Source organism: Artibeus jamaicensis, unplaced genomic scaffold (genome assembly GCF_021234435.1).
Source record: "Artibeus jamaicensis isolate MK-2021 breed Jamaican fruit bat unplaced genomic scaffold, CSHL_Jam_final contig_233, whole genome shotgun sequence".
Classification (NCBI taxonomy): Eukaryota; Metazoa; Chordata; class Mammalia; order Chiroptera; family Phyllostomidae; genus Artibeus; species Artibeus jamaicensis.
Genome location: NW_026521486.1, coordinates 15,348,149 through 15,370,194, shown reverse-complemented (window position 1 = coordinate 15,370,194; position 22,046 = coordinate 15,348,149). Strand labels below are relative to the sequence as shown.

General features: G+C 40.3%; 1 protein-coding gene across 16 annotated transcripts in view; it reads left to right on the top strand.

Annotated features, from left to right (window-relative positions):
- MYBPC1 (myosin binding protein C1) overlaps positions 1 to 22,046 on the top strand; it is a 79,277-nt gene that overhangs the window by 47,485 nt on the left and 9,746 nt on the right. For 9 of the 16 annotated variants that reach the window (XM_053662154.1, XM_053662148.1, XM_053662150.1 and 6 more), the window contains 11 exons: positions 1,146 to 1,308; positions 2,597 to 2,703; positions 3,048 to 3,181; positions 5,314 to 5,473; positions 6,840 to 6,944; positions 7,707 to 7,895; positions 8,747 to 8,881; positions 12,923 to 13,090; positions 16,489 to 16,577; positions 19,226 to 19,421; positions 21,783 to 21,922. In XM_053662154.1, the coding sequence (XP_053518129.1) occupies positions 1,146 to 1,308; positions 2,597 to 2,703; positions 3,048 to 3,181; positions 5,314 to 5,473; positions 6,840 to 6,944; positions 7,707 to 7,895; positions 8,747 to 8,881; positions 12,923 to 13,090; positions 16,489 to 16,577; positions 19,226 to 19,421; positions 21,783 to 21,922 (1,586 nt within the window). Of the gene's footprint in view, positions 1 to 1,145; positions 1,309 to 2,596; positions 2,704 to 3,047; positions 3,182 to 5,313; positions 5,474 to 6,839; positions 6,945 to 7,706; positions 7,896 to 8,746; positions 8,882 to 11,981; positions 12,036 to 12,922; positions 13,091 to 16,488; positions 16,578 to 19,225; positions 19,422 to 21,782; positions 21,923 to 22,046 lie in introns of all 16 variants that reach the window. The other 7 variants (XM_053662140.1, XM_053662146.1, XM_053662142.1 and 4 more) reach the window with 1 other exon arrangement.

Below are 22,046 nucleotides of genomic sequence, written 5' to 3'. Positions count from 1 at the left end.
TTTTGGTTAACCATGAAAATTAAAATAGCAGATGTCACAAAAAGATCGGTAGTACACACAGTGCAGAAATCTGCTTCTTTACTTTCTTTCTGAGTTCAGTTGCAATTTGTATGATCACTGAGTTATTCGGCAGTAATTTCAATACACTCCCATGTTTTCATGGAATATGAGAAATTTTGGTTTAATATCAAAAAAGAGTTTTTGTTTAACTTGCAAACAAGTTTAATAGTTTCTTTCTATTGTATTTTTTCCATCACCATTTATCCCCTTTACACTCTCTTCAATCCACCACCCCTACAATCACCATACTATTGTCTATGTCCATGAATCTTTCTTTTTTTCCAAAAATATTTTTAATCATAGGCAGATCCTTATCTGATATTTGTATCCATGTAAAGCAATGATATGATTCTGTGCCTCTAATAACATTAACAATAAAAAATAAAGCAATTACAGTTAGTTCTGCTATAATGCAATATACGTAGTTCTAAAAATCGCTATAGTAGCCAGAGTTGCACAATAAAAACCAAAGGACTGGTGGAGAAAATAAGGTTATGGGCACAACACTCAAAAATTTTGTCAGCAACACATTAAAAAAAAACATAAGAACCTAAGAAAAACCATTAGCAGAGTTTTACACATGTTAAATGGTTGATAAATAGTACAGCGTATATGACACTTGACCTTTAAGAAGACCTGAAATTTGCTTATGAAAGCGGTGTCGGTAGTTCTGCAGTGTGTGAGCTGTTGTGAAGGAGTGGACAGAGGTTATCTGAAATCAGATGGACAGTGGTGATCTCAGCTCTGCATGAGTGTGGCTCATATCACATGGGTGAACCGGGACAGCTGGCAGATGTTTGAGGGGTGTGTATACATGTGTATGTTGTGTAGTCCTACCTGGCTCAGTCTAGCTGGGTGCAGTTTTCTGGATTATCCTCATCTTTATCATGATAATATTGTCTCTAATCAAACATAAAATTTGTGTTTTGCTCCAATTTGTTCCCTAGTATATCAATTGCATTGGAACAAATTCTCATTTTCAAAACAAGCATTAAGAGCAAAACTGACTGTACTATTGTGAAATGGCATGAGCATGGCCTGTCTAGACTGGGTCTGGCACTTACAACCACCTATTGTTTCTGTAGTGAAGCCTCTGAAGATCCTGACACCTCTAACTGATCTGACTGTAAAACTTGGAAAAGAAATCTGCTTGAAGTGTGAAATCTCGGAAAATGTAACAGGAAAATGGACTAAAAATGGGCTACCTGTTCAGGAGAGTGACCGTCTAAAGGTTGTACACAAAGGAAGGTGAGCAAGCTAGGAGACCCCTGCGTGAGGGCTGGTCCCCATTTCACTGTCTCCACTTCCTAAATGACATATTTGGCAAGGATGTTCGAAGAGCAGTCATAGGGAAAGGATCTATTTCTGACTCGTTGCTCTCAAATGGCAAGGACATGTGATTTCTCTGTTGTACATCACGTCCTACTTGTGATCCTGGATCTGTACCTTATCGTATGGCTCTTTGTCTATTCAAAACCCACTGACTGATTCTTTCCTACCTAAACAGAATGATAGTAAATTCTAGCTGAAGAACTGGTCAAGCTGGATTAACTGTCCCTAACCAATGAGTGTCACGTGATTTCCTTCTTTCTTTCTTTCTTTCTTTCTTTCTTTCTTTCTTTCTTTCTTTCTTTCTTTCTTTCTTTCTTTCTTCCTTCCTTCCTTCCTTCCTTCCTTCCTTCCTTCCTTCCTTCCTTCCTTCCTTCCTTCCTTCCTTCCTTTCTTTCTCCTCCCTTCCTTCCTTTCTTTCTTTCTTTCTTTCTTTCTTTCTTTCTTTCTTTCTTTCTTTCTTTCTTTCTTTCTTTCTTTCTTTCTTTCTTTCTTTCTTTCTTCCTTCCTTCCTTCCTTCCTTCCTTCCTTCCTTCCTTCCTTCCTTCCTTCCTTCCTTCCTTCCTTTCTTTCTTTCTTTCTTTCTTTCTTTCTTTCTTTCTTTCTTTCTTTCTTTCTACTTTTTTGAAGGGGATGGCATAATATACCAGAATCTAGCAAAGATCTAGGGCATGAATTCTCAAATTTGGATCCATAGATTCCAAAGAGATCATGAATGAACTTCAGGGGCTCTCATAAATCCTCTGAAATTATAATTCTGTGTGTACAAAAATACTTGCATTTCTCCAGTAAGAAGAATTGGAGAAATCTATCAGTTTTTCACTGGTTTGTGATCTCTCAATAAAGTTAAGAAGTATTAATCTAAGGTTTGGTATGTAAACCAAATCAAGCCTATTCTTAAAAATTTCTTGAATCTTAAAGTATGATGTTAGTGAGATATCTACTTTTAACCTTTCTAATGCTATGTGAAGAGTTAGAGACTCTTGCTTAGTAAATAAATTGTATTTGTAAAGATAATTCTATATAGACTAAAATAAATATTTAATATGGACCAATAAATAGGATAATTAAGATTTCATATTATTCTCTCTCTCCAGGCTATATGAAACAAGTTAATTAGATAAAAGCCAGGTGTCTTCTCAGTTTGGGACATATACAATCAAAATCTTTGTAAAGTCTTAGACATATGTTTTTCTTATTTCCTTAGAATCCACAAGTTAGTGATAGACAGTGCTCTCATTGAAGATGAAGGTGATTATGTATTCACACCAGATGCCTACTCTGTTACTTTACCTGCCAAAGTTCATGTTATTGGTGAGTCGATAAAAGAAATCTATACAGAGTTGTGTGCTTTTATCTTTGTTTTTGCTTACCTTAGAACTGTAACATATTCAAAACCATGTGATATTTAAATTAAAAAATATATAACTGTTACTAATCCTATATAATGGTTGATCTGTTATAATGGTTGATTCTTAAGAAATCTTATGATGAAGTAGTTTTGCAAGATGCCAGGTACCATCTACATTAATGAACTCCTCTTACAATTTTTCAGTCAGATAAAATATTGGTTACTACCAATGTTTGGCAGTAGCCAAGCACTGGATATTCACATGGGAATGACTGTCTGATAACGAAGGCCATATTTCTTATTCCAGATCCTCCTAAAATCAACCTGGATGGTCTTGATGCTGACAATACAGTGACAGTAATTGCAGGCAACAAACTTCGTCTTGAAATTCCCATCACTGGAGAACCTCCTCCTAAAGTTATTTGGAGCAGAGCAGATAAGGTTTGTTCTACACACACACACACACACACACACACACCCCACTTCCTGCCCTCCATTAGTCAGATGAAAGAAGGAGGCAAATAAAAGTACAAGGATACAGCAACAAGGTGATTATTTTGTCAAAGAAAGATCACCCATTTTCAGACAAATGTAATAATCATTCATTCACTCTTTACAGTTTTGAGTACCTATTATGTTCCCAACATGCTTTTATGTGCAGTGAACAACAGTCCATTTTTCTTTCTAATGAATGTCAGGGAATGGGGTGGAAGAGAAAGAGACAAGGAATTATTAAATAAATAGGCAGGCATAATTATTTTGTACAGTATAACAATAAGTGCCATGAAGACAAAAATAGGCTAATATGATTAACAAACGACCATTTGGTGAGTGCCAATAGCATCTCTGAATGACAACAAGAACCAATCACATGAAGATCAGAGAAGATTTCCAGGTGAAGGCACCGCAACTACAAAGGACGGGGGGAGAGAATGAGCTTGACGTGTTGGAGGAATAAAAAGAAAGCCAGCGTGACTGAGGCACCATGAGGAGGAGAATACTAAGGCTGGGGTAGTAGATTAGTGCCAGTTTCCTATGTGACCCTATGGCTTCCTATAAAAAAATTTTTTTACAGGCAGCAAAACTATTCCATATGATTCTATAATTATGAATACATGTCATCATAGATTTGTCAAAACCCATAGAATGTACAACACCAAGAGTGAGCCCTCATGTAAACTGTGGACTTTAAATGATAATAATGTGTGGGTGTAGGTTCATCATTTGTAATGAAGGTACCACTCTGACATGGAATATCAATAATGGGGGAGGTTGTGCATATGTGGGAACAGAGGTAATATGAGGACTCTGCACTTTCTGTTCAGTTTTGCAGTGAACCTAAATCTGTTCTAAAACTAATTTATTAATAACAATCATCACCACCCTGACTGTTGTTGCTCAGTGGGTTTAGTGCCGGCCTGCAAACCGAAGGGTCACTGGCTCAATCCCCAGTCAGGGAATGTGCCTGCGTAGTAGGTCAGGTTCCCAGTTGGGGATGCATAAGAGGCAACCACGTGTTGATGTTTCTCTCCTTCTCTTTCTCCCTCCCTTTCCCCTCTATCTAAAATAAAATAAAAATCTTTCAAAAGAAAAGGAAAATTGAAGAGGATAACATAACACTAACTTAAATGAGTATTTTTCTTTTCACATTAAAAAAACACAACATCTTTTATAATCAAGATTATAACTAGGCTAATATGATAAAAAATTTTTCTATTATAAAACAGAAAAATTAAACTATTTCAGGTATTCTTATTGTTGTCATAATACTTTGTTATTAAAGACTTATGAGTTCTAATTCAGAGACAAAGGAGAGTTAACAGTAATTAGTGGCAGATTACTTAGATTCCCTAAAGTTGCCATGATCATCTATCTCTGTTTTTCCTCTTTGTACATTGGTTGTTCATTGTCATGTAGAAGATACAGCCTTGGAATCAGAAAAATGCAATGCTCCTTTAAAATCTGACTGAAGAAAAAAGGAAGGAAAAAAATGAAGGAGAAGAAGGGAGAGAAAGAGGATGAGAAGGAACAAAAAGAAAATATAATAGCTCAATCTCACCATCTTTACTTTGAGAAAGAAATGTTCATTCTTTCATCTCTTATCAGAAGGGAAAAATCAATACTCAATAACTTGTATGAAAAATTGGCATTGCAGCTTTCATACCTTTTCAGTATTTTTAAAATGTCAAGATATCTAAGAAAATGGAAAAAAGTCATTATTTAGTTTCTGAAATAAATTTGACTATTTCCAATTTTATATGCACAATGACTCCTCTCCTAGAATCATACTCTACTCACAGTCTTAGTTCTCTGAATTTTTCTTTGGAGAGTTCATGACTGGTGAGCTTTGGAGTCAGATCCCCATTCTACCACTTCTTAGCCATGTGGTCATGGGTTACAGTTTTCTTGTCTGTAAACTGGGATGATAACACCTTTGTCCTTGGAGTTGATGGAGGATTAAACTAAGAATGTGTATTTTAGGCATTGGCACCACGTCTGGTTTAAGTTACAAGGCACTGTAGACTCATCCTGGTTGTATAGGTCATGCCGCATCTCATTTCTTCCCTCTTTAGGCTATTACGGAGAGCAGCGGCCGGATAAGATCAGAATCTTACCCGGACAGCAGCAGTCTGATTATTGATGTAGCTGAAAGAGAAGATTCTGGTGTTTACCACATAAATCTGAAAAATGAAGCCGGAGAAGCCCATGCAAGCATTAAGGTTAAAGTTGTGGGTGAGTCCATTGAATCAGTAAACTTCCCAAATCAAGTTCCCATGTCTAGGTCATGAGTAGGCTGTTAGCTATTGATTCCTTCAACTTTTCTGTGTAGCCAACAAAGAGAAAAATAGTATAGCTATATTTTATAAATCACCATCTTTCTTTATCTACCTTTTCCACTTCTTTCTTTCTTTCTTTCTTTCTTCCTTTCTTTCTTTCTTTCTTTCTTTCTTTCTTTCTTTCTTTCTTTCTTTCTTTCTCTCTCTCTCTCTCTCTCTTTGGGGGGTGTGGAGGACATATTGCAGGAATGAGTAGCTGAGACAGCCACTAGGTTCTGGTCATTAGCTCTCCACAGTCATATTCCCTTTTGGTGCCCTCTAAAGTTACTGAAATACAATTGCTAAGTAATTTCCCACATTGTAATCATTGTAGAGGAGTACAATTGCTCTTGGTCCTTAGATGACCATTTAAGTATGTTTTTCCTAAGCCTGAAGCCAAGAGAAAAGAATCTAGCAATTTATTGGTGATCCAAGGTCTTACGAACTCTTATCTCACTTTAGTTGTCCCTTAAACATATTTCAAATTGACCAAAAACTAAGGTCACTTTATCAGGCATTGAATTGTGTATACAAGACATGGTAACTTGCCATTTTTGACTTGGATTTCCACCAGTCAACGTCTTGAATCTTCCAACTAATGTAAAATTTATAGTATTCAGTCCTTGATTCAGTGCTGGTGGAAGTTCACTTTGTAATTATGAAACAAACAAAAAACTTGCATTTGACCTTGAGTTTCTTAGTTATTATGTTCAAGGTAAAGAACAAGAGTCTTAGGTTTCATGTGGGGCTGATTATCTCATGTGGTGACTTTGCTTTAAAGGATTTTTTAAAAATTTCTATTTGCCTTACCTTCTTTGCTCATTTTTTAAAGTTATTGATTTTAGAGAGAGACAGTAAAGAAGGGAGAGAGAGAAGTATTTGTTGTTCCACTTAGTTATGTATTCATTGGTTGCTTTTTCATTGAATATTTTATTACTGTTCTATTGCACTTGTCTCATTTCTTCCCCTGTCATTGGTTGATTCTTGTATGTGCCCTGACCAAGGACTGAACCCACAACAGTGGCGTACAGGACAACAACGCTCTAACCAACTAAGCCTCCTGGCCAGGGTGGCTTATCTTTTATCTCATATGAAGCATGAGTCTTTACCCACATTAGTTACTAAGTGTATTTCAGTAAACGTGCAAAAGTACTCAGAAATAGCACTACTTCATCATTATCACCAAAGAACATACTTTCCAAATGACATTTTTCTTTGCACATTCGCTCTCTTATTTTATTCTTTGTTGTTGTTGTTGTTGTTGTTTGGTTTGCTTGCTGCAGACATCCCTGATCCTCCAGTGGCACCAAATGTGACAGACGTGGGAGACGACTGGTGCATCATGAACTGGGAGCCTCCTGCCTATGACGGCGGGTCCCCAATCTTAGGTAACTGCATGCTGGTCAATCAGCAGAATTGCCACTGGACGCGGTATTCTCTATGCATATTATTAAGAGTATATTAAATAGAGGGTGTTTAGAAGAGAATGTATTATACTATGTATATCTAATCAAAGTGAAATAGTATATTTTGGGTTCTATTATATCAAGGTTTTAATAGCTCTGACGAGTATTATCTGATTGCTTGTTCTCTTTTGTGGTTGACATTTATATTTAATATAATATTGAATTATACTGAAACACTGTGAGTCTAACTTTAAATAATTCTAGTCAGTTAATGTCTAGTTTCATAGAATTATTTCTATGGAAAAAACTTCTAGAGTTAAATACTTAGAAGAATTCTATTTCCATGTGGAACAAAAACTTTCTTCTACTTACAAATTTTGAAACTCACAAAACTGGTCATTTGCCCTTCATTCATACGTTGCTGGGATTCAGAGCTGAAGCTATTGCTCAAATATACCTACTAAATAAGTTGTTATGACCTACCTATCTGTGATCTATTTTTTCTTAGTACAATTTTAATTTTTCTAATCCTATTATTTTTATCTCCTGTGTTGTTAATACATATAGTCTCTATAATCTCTTTCAAAGTGATTGAAATAAAGTGGTTTAAAAACATGTACATACATGACTCTTTGACCTAGAGCACTGAGAATATTGAAAAATGTAAGAACTTCTAATATCTGACAAAGTCCAACTTTGGAGACCAAGGGAAAAACCCAAGTTTCTATTATGTATCCCCTGCAGGATACTTTATTGAGAGGAAAAAGAAACAAAGTTCCAGGTGGATGAGGCTGAATTTTGAGCTCTGCAAAGAAACAACCTTTGAGCCCAAAAAAATGATCGAAGGCGTGGCCTATGAGGTCCGGATCTTTGCTGTCAATGCCATCGGCATCTCCAAGCCCAGCATGCCCTCCAAGCCATTTGTTCCTCTGGGTGAGTGAGAAGAGATGTGTCTTTGTCATGGGCATCACTGGTCCACATTGTGACTGCTTCCTTCCGACCTCCAACTGGAGCAGACCTGGAAGCTTCTTGGAGTGGTGGGTGAGCAGGAGGTTGGAGATGGTTGTTACCTGCCTAAGAAATTGGGTAGAGTTGAATGTCCTCATAATGGCAGCCCTTGAGTTCATTACCAGAGTTCCAATGACAGCTGCGGGTGGCCCTGGTTCTGCTCCCCACTAAAAACATGTTGCTCAACACACTGGCAGATAAGCACTCTCCATTTGTCCTTCTGAAGTCATAACCTCTCAACTTGGTATGAACATTGTAACTAAAACAGATTGAGATTCATTCAACAAAGCACACTTGAAAATTAATTGTTGTTTTACAATCCCATCTTAAATGTTATCTGTTGAACCACAGAGTCAGTTCAGCAAAGACAAAGAAAATAACAGGTCCTTGCTATTTTATGGTAGTAAAGTTTTTTTTCCTATAGAAAGATTTAATACAAGAATTTGTACTTTAAAATGAGAGAGTTATGGGAAATTTACTGTAGCTCAGTGGATTCCAAACTTTGACTTTTCCCAACTTCCTTGGGCCTCTCAGCCTCCAACACTCAACCCCCAGCGTGGAAGGAACTCGCGGCAGCATTTGTAAGTATCATGCCACGTCTGGTGGATTTTGCTTTACACACAGCATTTGCTCAAGGAGTCTTCATTGAATTTGATTAAGATGCGGGTCTTTGGTGTATGTTTTTATTTGTATCTCAGCTCATTTTCTTACCATGTCTTGGGCCATAACCCTGTAGTTAATCATTTCTGCTTTTCCTGTCTCTTTTATCTCTGAAGCTGTAACCAGCCCTCCTACGCTTCTGGCTGTTGACTCTGTAACCGACACCACTGTCACGATGAAATGGCGGCCCCCAGACCAGATTGGTGCGGCAGGTTTAGATGGCTATGTGCTAGAGTATTGCTTTGAAGGAAGTAAGTACAACTCATTGTTAAAATGCGTATCATCATCACTAGGTGAGACATGCTCCCTCCCCCATTCTTTTGTTTCTCTCTCTTGGGAATTCATCTCCTTCCTGTGAAAAATGCCAACAAGCCAAAGCTCATTATTCTAAGAAGGATAAAAAAGTAGCCCTTCTTTGATACTTGAGGCTAACAAATGGAGATCTTGAAAACATCCTAGGTAGGCTGCCCCATTGGACAGCACAGTTGATCTAAGACACGGGAGGAAGTGGGTGTTGACGCTACTTCAGGGATTTCCAGTTCTTGAATGGGAGGAATTAAATTGTACCAAAGCGAAATAAAAGCCTAGTTAGGAGGAAGCAAGTTGGAGATTTCGTATTCTGAGCAGAAGTCAGCTATCAAAAGAGCTGCCTGTTTGGGGGAATAAAGAGCCACTACATATTTGGCTATCCGGTGATCCTTCCCTGCCTTCTTCAAGGGGGAAAAAGAAGAAAAATTAAGGACAACCTCTCCGTGTTTAAGGGAAGCAGCACTCAGTCCCACATGGAGTGAGAAATGGGTTCCACATGTGGCAGTCACTTCTCTCAGAGGCTGGGTACAGAAAAATGTAATCACTTACATTTAGGAGCAGAAGAGAAACACGAAAACAATCGCCGATTAATAGAAAAGGAGAATGACTTGAGAAAATATGGGCCAGAGTGCCAGAGTGTGCCTAAAACCAAAAAAGAGGTGAAAAATCACTGAAAGCCTCTTATGCTTTTGATTTCCTACTTGTCATGCTTTGAAAATGTGTGAATCGAATTGCCCCAGCTCTTGACTCAGGCTCCATTCTAAACGATGGTAGGCAAACCACCCACAGGCAAGCACATTCGTAGCCCCACAAATGATGAGCCAAGATGTAGTCTCAAAGAAAACCCCTTGGACCCCAGACTTTAACATGGGTATTACATGAAGGAAGGAGACACCATAGAGCACATGGGGGAAATCAGGAGTGTCACACAAATGTACCACCCCCAGAGGACAAACCTTGAAAAAGAAGAAACTTCTTATGATGAGAAAACTGCTGAGAAAGAAATCCCCAGCCCCTGGATGGGGGCACTTGTGGAAACGACCAGGGTTGGTCAGGAGGGCAGATGGGGAGGGGTTTGGAGCATCCTGGTAACAACACTCAGTTCCATTGGTAGGTGCTGCACTCAGAGAGCACTAGGCTCGTTTTTCCGGGGCTTCGAAAGGCACTAACCCAAACCAGTGGGGACATCATAGGAAAGTCCCCAGAGTTCTCCCGGCCTGGGAGGGGGGTAGTGTCACTAATGCAGCAGGTGAATTCTTGAGAACTTCAGAATGTGGCTCATTCCCATTTCATTCCCCTCCCCCGACCATTCCAAAAACGCAGGAGCACTTCACTACTCTGTTATTTATATCACACGGCCAGCACAGTCTCCCAGTCTCAGATGTATTGTGGCTGCTGGTCACAAACCTTTTGTGTATGTATGACACGGAGCAAATTCTTTACTCTTTTCTTTCTGATAGGTTTAAAAAGTAAGAAGATACAACAAAATGATACATGGCTGTCATTTTGATGTTACCCACCTTAGATAAAATACAACGAAGTGTATTTTACATGATTTCGTGTGTGGTCTGTGTAGATATATATGTATATGGGTATATACATATATACATGTACACAGTCATTATGATGTATATTTCTTTTTTTTTTTTTTTGCCACATAACGTTTTGGAATTAGCTTTCTATGGAACGTGTATATCTTTCTTCTTGCAATCTTTTCTCACTTCCTTGATATGACTGATCTACTCTTCATTCTCTTTTAATGGCTGTTGTCCTCCAGACTAATTTTCTGTAGCGCTTAATGCTTTTCGATATGTCAGGTTTTATTCTGTGAGAGAACACTTTCCTTTATAAGATGGTGTGTTGGTTTTGACTCTGCCTTCCTCTCGTTTTTTTGGGTTTGTTTTTTTTAATGCCTGCAGCATTTTACTCTTTGTTTTCTTCCTTCACTTCCTTCCTAGCTCCTTCTTCTCTTTGTCTCCCTCGGTTGAAGTGGTTCAGGTGTGAAGGGATTGGCTTTTTTCTCTTCCCCTCTGATCTTGTTTCATCCTCTTTTCTCTTGAAATTTTCTTCTTTACTAGTTCTTTGCTCTTTCGTGCACGTGTTCTGTCTCCTGATTTCACTTTCTCATCAACTGCCTCTTGACTACGAAAATATCAACACAGTAGCTCCCAAACCGACCATTGGCTTCAGATGTATCTCTTTTTCAAAGTCCCAAGTAATTTTCATTATTCACATGTCCTCCCAGCCACCAGAATATTCTGGCTTCCTGCCCCTTCTCCCAGACAATCCTAGGAGGGTTGGAATGAGACCGAGGAGGAAGTTCCATGGGGCCCAGGGCAGTCCCTACTCCCCTGATACCCAGAAAGTCATCACCCCAAACCATGGGCTGTGCCCATGACCACCCTGAGAGCCAGCAACATTTCCTTCCTTCTTATAGAATAAATGCAGGCACCACAGGCTTGGGTTGTTTTCTTGACCAAGAGCTCATTGTCTGGCAACCAGGAGCTGCCTCCTCAGCTGCTGGGGCAGTTTCCATTTCCTTTGAGAATTAGAGCCCTAGTGAGACAGGGCTGGCTTTATGATGAGTGCCCTCAATGCATGAGCCCCACTGTGGGAGCACTCATTCCTGGGGACCCTCCCAGGCTGGGGTGGCTGGGGCAGGAGCGAGGATAGACTGTTCCTCTGTGTGCTGGTCCCCTGGGGAGGCCAGGGCCTGCCCTCCTCTCTCTCCAGGGTCTTGCTTGTTCTTCTCCACCTCTTGCTCCCACAGCTGGAGGTGCCCCAGCTTCCTTTCTCCTCCTCTTCTCTGTGGCAGGTGCCTCAGGACAAAACCCACCAAACAGTCTGAACAGAGCAGGCTGTGCCTCTCCTGAGGAATTCCCTCCCCCTTAACCTGTTTGGTCTCTTCCGTCACTACTCTGAAGACAAATATCTTTGCATACTTTGCATACTTTACTAACAGAGAATGCTGACTACTGATACAAAATTCTTCTGGTGTGAAAGTGGGTGTCTTTAATTAATTTTAATGACGGATTCTCAAAGGTACATCAGCAAAACAGTCTGATGAAAATGGGGAGGCTGCGTATGATCTGTCAGGTAAAGTATTCTCTGAAAGCTCTCACTCTTTCTTACTCTATGATAAAGTTTCTGGGAACGTCCCATGACCAAGCATGAAGTACACCCGCCATCCATGCACACAGAAGAAGCCCATAGAGATGGGGGCGGGGGTGGGCAGTGAGTTCACATTTTGGGGTCCAGCCCTTCTTTCTTTTCTGTGGGCATAATGCACACAAACTTTTTGAAGCTGAAATAGGTTTTAGCCCTGGATGCTGAGTTTAAATTCTCTTGACGTCATAGACAAAGCTATAACAAATTTTTTTTTAAAAACCAGAGTATTAGATTGAGGTGAAAGAATTGTGCCAACTCCTTGTGGGGTCTCGGCTCCTGAGCTGCTTCCACTTTTCATGGGTATAGGCTTATTTTCTTCATAAATGGGACCATGGTCAGATTACTTATGCTCATATTAGCATCTCATAGTAATAAACTAGCCAAGATAACACAGAGAGAGTCTATGACTGTAAAGGTCGATGTCTCTCATTCATAAGAATGACATTTTCCTGTTTTTCTGAACTTCACTGTATATGGATGGCTAAATATCATGGTCATGTCCTTCATTATGAAACTGAATTGGAATAAAACTACTGCCAAATCCTTAGGAACAGTTGCTATTATGCAGGAGACCCTAGTATCCTGAATAGAGTTTTTCAGAAATGGCAGAATCTGATTATCCTTCCTGTTATTTATATTTAGCTGATTAATAGGCCATTTTTAATTTAAGTATGAAAAATGCCCACCCATGCACATAGTCTGAATCCAGGCCAAATGATTTAATTGTGGGGAAAATACTAATTTGGATTCAACTGTACCAGTTAGAATGATTTCTTTCACTAAACAACATTTTGCCTTCCTTTTGTGGATTTTAGCTGAGGAATGGATAGTTGCAAACACAGATCTGATTGATAAGACCAAGTTCACCATCACGGGTCTGCCCACGGATGCAAAGATCTTTGTGCGTGTTAAGGCTGTGAATGCAGCTGGTGCCAGCGAGCCCAAGTACTACTCCCAGCCCATTCTTGTGAAGGAAATCATAGGTAGGTGGTGGCCCTTTCAAAAGTTTGTCTTCCTTTCACATTATTTACTCGTATTTTTAAACCCCTTTCTTCTTCAACCCTTCCTGTTTCCTTGTCACTCCTTGAATATTGATTGTATTAATGCTTCCTGAGAGTTAAAAAGAACAAAACAGCTCTGTTCAGGCCATATGGAGGTCAGCCCCAGTTTTATAACTCAGTATGAGGACCAGTTGATTATCTTTACTGGGATCCTCACCATTGACTTTGGGAAGAGAGGGAGGGGAGAAGGTAGGGGGCAGCGGGGAGAGAGAGGAAGAGAAGAGGCAGCAAACAGTCTTATAGCAGCATCATGTCTCAGGTGGGTCTGCAAGGTCAAGGTCATTTTCCTAACACTATGAACGCGGTGTCTGACATCTGCTCCAATGGCGCAAAACTGCTGGTGTCTTAGCCTGGACCAAGTCAGAGCCGCCAGACTCTCAGCCGTTCTTGTCTTCCTCACCACCGTGCACTCACAGTTAAAATAGAAGGGCCACTTTTGCCTTGGAGCATTCTGGATGTGGCCTAAAAAATGATTAGTGTTATTAAATCTCGGTGCTCGAGTACATGCTTTCTTCTATACGCTGTGATGATGAAATGCAAAGTGCTGAAGTACAGCAGTTGTCCCTAGGAGAAGCCCTGGTGCCACTGAGTTAGGAGCTGAATGGGTGATTTTTCTCATGAAATTCTATTTTTACTTGAAAGAATGACTGCACAACAATGTCTACTCAGACTTGGGTATCTGGCAGGCATTTCCTAGAAAAGGAATGGCGGGAGCCTGTCACTTCAAAGAAAATAATTTACAGTATTTTTTGTCAACTTGTCAATTAAAAAATGAACTTTTAAGAAAAATTAGAATTTTGGAAAAATTGTATCCACTTCTAAAAACTTGACTGCTCTCCCATGCTTAAAAATTTTTCTGATAAAGTATGTATTGATAGCAACTCATGTAATTTTTGATATTTATTGAATAATGAAATGCGTTTACATTAGGAAGGTCTGTCATAATTCAGTGAAACAGTATTTTTCAAATGACCAGTACATGTTAAAATCATTCATGCTTAAAAGGTACATTCAAAATGCAAGATAGACCATTTCATTGAAATGGTTTCAGATTCCACATGGCAGCTAACTTTTAAGAAAATACAACTTATCATGTGTTAGTATTGAAGCAAAGAGGGATATTCACAACTGTCTGAAAGTTTATTAAAATATGTATTCTTCTTGTTTTTATGAAGTCAGGTTTTCTTCATACTCTTGAACCCATTCAATAGATGGCAACAGATTTAAGGCAGAAACAAGTATGAGAATCCAGCTAACTCGACTAAGTCAGGCATTAAAGAGATTTGACAAACATACAATAATGCCACTTACATCACTAATTTTTATTAATGTAAAATACGGTGTTTCCATTGAAATGGCATTTATATTATTATTATTTTAAATGAATATCTAATTAAATATTCCAAAATTCTGTTTAATTTGTTTTCTAAATTTTTTTCCAACTGTGAGAGAAAGTTTATTTAGAAAGTCACAGAGGTAGAAGAAGTGAGTCATAGAAGAAATGGGTTCAGGAAACAAGTTACAGAGGGAAAGGGGGAGACCTGGAGCCTGAGAGAGAGAGAGAGAGAGGCATGGAAAACCTGTCTGGGCGAAGGGGTGGGGAAAGGCACGGGCATTCTCCATAGAGAGAGCCAGCCCCAATTTCTCAGTTTTAATTTCTAATAGGATAAATATTGATAGATATAGCCCACATAAACAAGTTTTGGGGGGTCCTTGATAATTTTAGGAGTGTGTTGCAGTGCTGGCACAAAAAGCTTTGAGACTTGCTGCTCTAGGAGAGAGAACACTAGACTGGGGGCCTGGATACCTGGGTCTGGACCGCGGTCTGCCACAGGCTTACGGTGTGACTGTCAGAGCCTTTTGGGAGAGAGTTAGGGGATGGATGGACAGGCGGGAGAAGGCATGAAGCATGCGCGTTTTTAGATTCTGGCGACAGTCTACCTAAATTGAATGGTGTTTCCACTATTTATTAGCGATGTGATCTCAGGCATTTGCTCTTTTTCAGCCTTAATTTCTTCATCTGCAAGACGGAGACAAAAACAGTACTTACCACATCAAGAGGTGTGAGAATTAAATAAATTAGCCCATGTTGCTTGATTCACAGAGGGCTTGCTACCTAATAAGCCCCCAGTCCGTGTTAACTTTTATTGTGATGATAATTTAGTTTGCTGCAGAACCTTACTGATACCTAAAGTTAGAGAGTTAGAGGATCTCCAGGTTCTCTTCCTACCCCAACATTTCGTCCTCATCGTCATTGTCATCATCATCATCTCTGAAAGTTTTTTGAGCACTTATTATTCTCAACCATTGTGCTAAATTCTTTACACAAATAACATTATTTAATCCCCATGACAATCCTGTAAATTAGATGCTGTTATCACACTAATTTTACGCAACAGGAGCCTGAGGCCAGAGAGATCTACTATGTGTCTGATCGAGGGTCTGACTCTGCAGTCCATGCTTCCAAGCAGAGCACAGGCACTCAGGGCTGACTCCAGGTTCTAACCCTGGCTGTGTGGCCAAGAGCAAGTCACTTAGACTCCTGTGCTCCAGTTTCCTCATCATAAAGTAAAAGCAGTACCTAGCTCCTAAGGTGGCTAAGAGGGTTAAATTGGTCCCTTCATGAAAAGCAGTTAGCCCAGTCAAGTGATGAGACCCGCATCCTTCCTGTGAGCCTGCGAGACTCTGACTCCCTGCTCCTGATGGGTTTGCAGCAACATGTTCTAGTGTCTTCGTGCTGTTGAATTAACGGACTCTAACACCCAGCAGGCTAGAGTTCCCTATTATGTACTTCACCGTAGTCACAGGGAGAAAGTTCCTATAAAATTCCAACAGAATCATCTCAATAGCAAGGGCTCAGTATTAAAATTTTTTGTTTTCTGGTAAAAAAAAAAAAAAAGAATGAAAGAAACATCGGGCAGTCCCACCTGCTAATGTGCTGTCTGTAGACCTTTAATGGATTGTTCATTGGAGAATATACTCAGTGTTGGAAACTATGAAAAATGTGTCCGAGGTTCCAAGAGAAAATTTGGTATTTTTCCGTAAATGTTGCTTTAAGCTTATAATAACAATAAAAATAGGAAGTAGCGGTAAAATCAAAGAGGTCAAGGATAAATTTTGTTGTGTTAAACTGTTAAAGCATCTCTTTGAAGAAAGCATTTGGAACCGAAGTTACAGTGTGTAATCTATTAGTGACCCATCTATGCTGAACCGCGGAGACCCCCGCACAGGGAGGTCCAGTGAGCATCATGTCTGCATGCGGATGTAAGGCTGTGTCCAGTGTACTGATCACAAAATCGTGCTATTCTACTCTCACTCAGAGCCTCCAAAGATTCGCATCCCAAGGCACCTGAAGCAAACCTATATCCGCAGAGTTGGAGAAGCTGTCAACCTGGTTATACCTTTCCAGGTAATAATTCAGGGGTCACTCGTTTTCTCTCTCAGTGCTGGGGCGTTTGAGAAGAGGGAGATGCTGTAGTGCTGATGTTCCTCGTGAGTCGGGTTCCTCCCAGGGAGACAGGAAAACATGGGAAGAGATCTGGGGAGCGATGACCTCCTGCTGTGAAAGAGAAAACCTATAGAACTGTCCCAGATTTGCCTTCTTCACGAATGAGATCAGAAGCTCTGGGAGTATGGTGGGGCAGGGGGAAACATTGAGGATATACTAAAACAAGAAATTTTTGACGTTTCTTTCTGCTCCTATACATCTGCAAGACTAACTTTCATTTGAAGTGAAGTTCTCAATGTAACAGTCAGGAAAACAACATGTGCTTACTTCCCACAATTACCCCAAACTGAAGTAAATCCCAAAAAAGGGATAGCTAAAATTTGATGTCTCCTTGTCACTAATCGAAATATGTGACCATTGATAAATCATTGCTCCGGTGAAAGAATTTGTTGTTTGTAAGATTAACCAGGCTTTGCCTACAGTAAACAGTTTTGGGACTGTTTACTACACACACACACACACACACACACACACACACACACACACACACACACTGCACCACCACACTCTTACTCATTTGACTCCTTTTTTGCCTCTAAACAACACTGTTTAGTGGAACTTTCTGCAATGGCAGGAATGTCCTCTATATGTGCTGTCCAGTGTGGTAACTACCAGCCAGACAGAGCAGTTGAACACTTGCAATGTGCAGCTAGGAACTAGTATGAATTTAAAATTTTCCTTAGTTAGGACTAATTTTAGTCTGAATAGCCACGTGTAGTTATAGTATCAGACAGCATAGCCTTAGAGTTAGAAATTGGGTCCCTGCACACATCTGAACACATACACAAACACACATATGCACAGGCACACAGCCACATGAATTCATTCAGACTCAGAGCCCCGGGGGAAACCGAACTAACGAAACAGTCAATTCAGGCCATCATCCTCACTGAACTCTAGGCCCACGCTGCAGAAGAGGCAGTTATCTCCTATGAACACGGTGGGTGAAAACAGAGTGAAAGCCAGGGAGAATGTGAATGTAAACAGTAGAGGGAGAAGGAGATGACTCCCATTTCTCTCCTCCTACAGCCTCAAGTAAAACCAGGAGTTGAGATAAGGCAGGCACTTGGGACAAAACCCAGCCCTGGACTGGGGCTGCTCAGTCATTTCTATCACTAGGGCCCATCCCAGTTCCCAGATCTTGGGGCCTGTGCATTTCACGTCTGTCACTGGGTCTGAGAGAGGAAAGAGCATGTGAACAGGGACCTCATAGGTGGACATCCCAGGGACTACTTAGCTGCCAGGAAGGGGCTGACAAGACTGTGCCATGTTTGTGTATCTGTGTAACCTCCAGAGTTCTCAGAAATATGTTCTCATTCAGTTTGGAAAAAGAACACCGTGTGAGGCAGGAAGGGCAGATTTCCTTATCCCCGCTTGAGAGGGGAAGAAGCTGACGGTCAGAGAAGTTAAGTGGCTTGCCCAAGGTCACACAGCAAGTAAATGGTAGTGCCAAGAGCAGACTCCATATCCCCTAACACTGAATCGAGTGCTTTTTTTATTCCCTGTGTTATCAGAGAGCTCATTTTTTTCCCCCAGTAGCTAATAGCAACTTGCACATTTAAGGAAATAAGACCTAGAACGGTATTGTTCCTTACTTCCCATGTGCAAGTCTGAGCACCCCCAGCCTTCTTTAAGTTCTGTGGCCAGGGGTTTGCTGTGTGTCTCATATTCTTTATTGTAACCCATTGGGAAGCCACATTAGGAGCCTGGAGGGGAGCTGAGCCTACTTGACTGCATTAATGTGTGGTTTCCATCTGCGGGGTGAGTCTCAGTGCTCGGGAATTTTGGAAATTCCTTTGTAATACAAACGGAAACTCAGGTCCAAGAGTGACATTAGAATTTCTCAAAGCCTACTCTTAAAGAATAGTTTCAGCAGCTAGGGGAAAAAAAAACAATTATAGGCAAGTCTGAAACGAGCATCAGAGTGGAATAATAGTCTAACATTTAGATGATATTAATAAAACACTTATGTAGTATGCAGAAGCTTTCTAAAGACGTCAGTCTTTATAGCTACCCTGTGAGGTAGGTACTATCCTTGTTCTCGTTTTACAAATGGGGAAACTGAAGTACAAAGAGTTTAAGTATGATCACTTGCCCAAAGTCACACAACTATTCAGTGGTGCGGTCAGGGTGGAAATATAGATTCCAGCGCCCCAGAGCCCATGCTCTTGACTATTATGTGGCATTGTGCAGGCCTCGGAGCTGAAGACACCCGGCTGTAAAAACCTGATTCTAGCCCTTACTTAGCTGCAAGGCCTTGGGTAAGTCTTTTAACTCCTTATCCCAAAAATGAGGACAATGATACCATTTCGATATGAAGATTATGGGAACCAGTGAACTTCCTGTGCCTCACGTGGTGCCTTGTACACAGAATGCAGTCAAAGCAGCAAGTGTTAGTACTGGTGCTGCTCTGGCTGCTCCCCACCAGGCTGTTTGCCCACCTTGCCTTGATGAGGGTAAGCCACGGTCATTTTTTATTCATAGTGAGAAAAAAATCGTGAGACAGTCTGATTTCCCTCCTCCTCCACTTTTTCTGTCTGTCTTTTTAGGGAAAACCAAGACCAGAATTAACCTGGAAGAAGGATGGTGCCGAAATTGATAAGAATCAAATCAACATCCGCAACTCGGAGACTGACACGATCATATTCATCCGAAAAGCAGAGAGGAGCCACTCAGGGAAATACGACCTGCAAGTCAAAGTGGAGAAATTCGTGGAAAACGCGGCCATCGACATCCAGATCGTTGGTACGTTTGGAAGAAGGAACTAGAACGTTCTGTCAAAGCACTTTTGGGACTAATTGTCCTTGTCATTAAGGCTTAAAGTAAAAATTTGTGTTCAGCTGGCTCAATGTAAATTTTTTTTAAGAACAGATAAATTAGTAAGATTTGTTTGCATTTCAGAATAATTTTGCACTGAGTAAAAGGAGTAGTCATGGGAGACTTGGGACATCTTTGTGAAAGGAAATGAATGGACAGACTTTTTGGTGAAAATCACCTGCATTGCTTTGCAGCCCAGTCCTTTCTTGCTCTGTTTCTCTACTCCTCAGGGATAAATCTATTCCTGTGTTGAATTCTTGCATAGAAGACATTGTAGATTCTAGACACAATTTAACATGTGTCTACTGCACTTAAAATTTGCTATTAATAAAATTTAATGGAGAATGAGGAAATTTTTATGAATGGAAGGGATATGTGCCAAAACAAAGTTAAACACTGAATTGGCTGACCCTGTGGGCTGGTTGGATACTTACCTGTCTAGATAATAAGTAAGGTTAGTTCTTACTTCTGTCCAGTTAGGGGAATAGAGGTACAAGCTCTCATGGAAGGACCTCTCTCACCTGAACTGCTCTATGATTTCCACACTGTCATGAATAAATTTAAGAGCAGAGCTAAGAGAAGCCTTGTTTCCAGCCATTTTTTTTTTACTGTTGTATTTGAGCAAATTTGCTGGAACTTAAGGTTTTCTCACCCAAAGAGCAACTTCCTGTAACAATCCTTTCTTAGGGGGAAAGTCCTTCCTTTGGGGGAAGTTCACACCCTTCAAACTGAGCCCTGTTTTCCTACTGGCTAAACCTTCTTGATCTGACCTGGCTCTGTACTAATGGAAACCCATGGAAGCCTCTGGAAGAGCACTGCCTTCTGAAACACAAGGGACATTCTATTTTTCCACTTTGCCTTGTAGTTATTTTACCAGGTAGTTGTAAGTGCCTGGTATATCCCTTGTACACTGAGAGAGTTCAATAAATAGTAATATTACTATTCTAATTATTTTACTAGTTCTAAATGTATGTGTCTGCCATGATTATGAGAATCTACCAAAGCCATTTACTGTTAGGGAGCAAGTATCTGAAGTCAATGTGAACTTTGAAAACCAAGTTGACTTGGGGTGCAGCTGGGGGGTGGGACTGTAGGACTGGTTGGTGAAAACAGGAGACAGAGTACCAGGGTTCTGGAAACTTCCTGTTGGCGATAACAGACAAGAAGGGAGGCATATTCCTGTGGTTCCATCGGCCGAGCCCGTGAAGACTGCTTGTTAAATTGTATTTAAGAGAGAAAAGTCTTACCCAAAAGCACACCGCAGTTTGTCCTTTTCAGTCTCACATTTTATATCACCTATAAAAATGACTGCAATTGCATTTTAATATAATACCTGAAAGATATTTCAGGAAAGAAAGGCTGATGCTTGCACTGAGAAAGGTAATAGACATGATATTATCTACAAAAATTAAGAAATACTATGGAAATACATAGCATAAAGTAGGGCAAAAGTAGGTTTATAGTTGTGGCTATGTAAAACAGTTTATTATTCTATTTGTATAATAAATAATATAAATAGAATATTTACATAATAGTTTATTCTATTATTTTCCATACAAATAACTGTAAACATATTTATTATATGTTTGTGTAATTATTATCCTCTTTTGCACTTTTGTGCATGATTTAATTGTGGGGGGACTTCCCAATCAACACTTAGTTTTCTTGACTCTGGCCTTCCTGAATGTTACTGAAATTTACTGGAAGGTCAGAGGTCACAGCGAGTAAACCGAGGAAGGATTTTATTTCCTCATTAATGCACTTCACTTAACAAAATGGAAACACTCAATACATACAAATAAATCTTGGAGGGAGAGTTGAAAGAGTGATAAAAACATATTTTCCTCATGCCCCTTAAAGGTGCCTTTTGAGTACAACAGAGAAACCCATTCCCAGGCTGTGGACTCCGTGCTTTTCACCGAAAGTTAGAGCTGCTGAGCCCAGGCGGGCTCTAAATTTCAAGTGCAGCATCAGCTTGCATTTCCCACTAGGCAGGGTGGCCATGTAATTCAATACCAGTAGGCTGTGTCCCTGGAGGCCTGGTTAATAAGGTTTGAGATTTCATTTCAACTTTCTTTTCAAAATCTTTTTTCCCCATGAAGGTGAAAGTCAAGGGTTCCCAGATAAACTTAGCTGGAGTGCATCCCATTTCTCTGAAGTTTCAGAATGGTGAAAGAAATGTGGCTAGAAATGCAGGGACGAAAGGACGTTTTAAAATACCCTCCTGCTGCAATGTGAAGGTTTGGAGGGAAAGTGACCCCCCAGTTATGCCATGAATTTGTCCTGTAGACCGCCCGGGTCCTCCCCAACTTGTGAAGATTGAGGATGTCTGGGGAGAGAATGTTGCCCTATCATGGACACCACCAAAGGATGACGGGAATGCGGCCATTACAGGGTACACCATCCAGAAGGCTGACAAGAAGAGCATGGTAAGGCCTGGCTTTCTCTGGTTCGGCAGGAGCGAAATCACACTGCATAGAAGCAAAGGAGGAAAGAGGAGGTCGGCTCTTGTGAGGAACCAGGGGGGCCGTGGAGAAGCGAGGTGACCTAGTG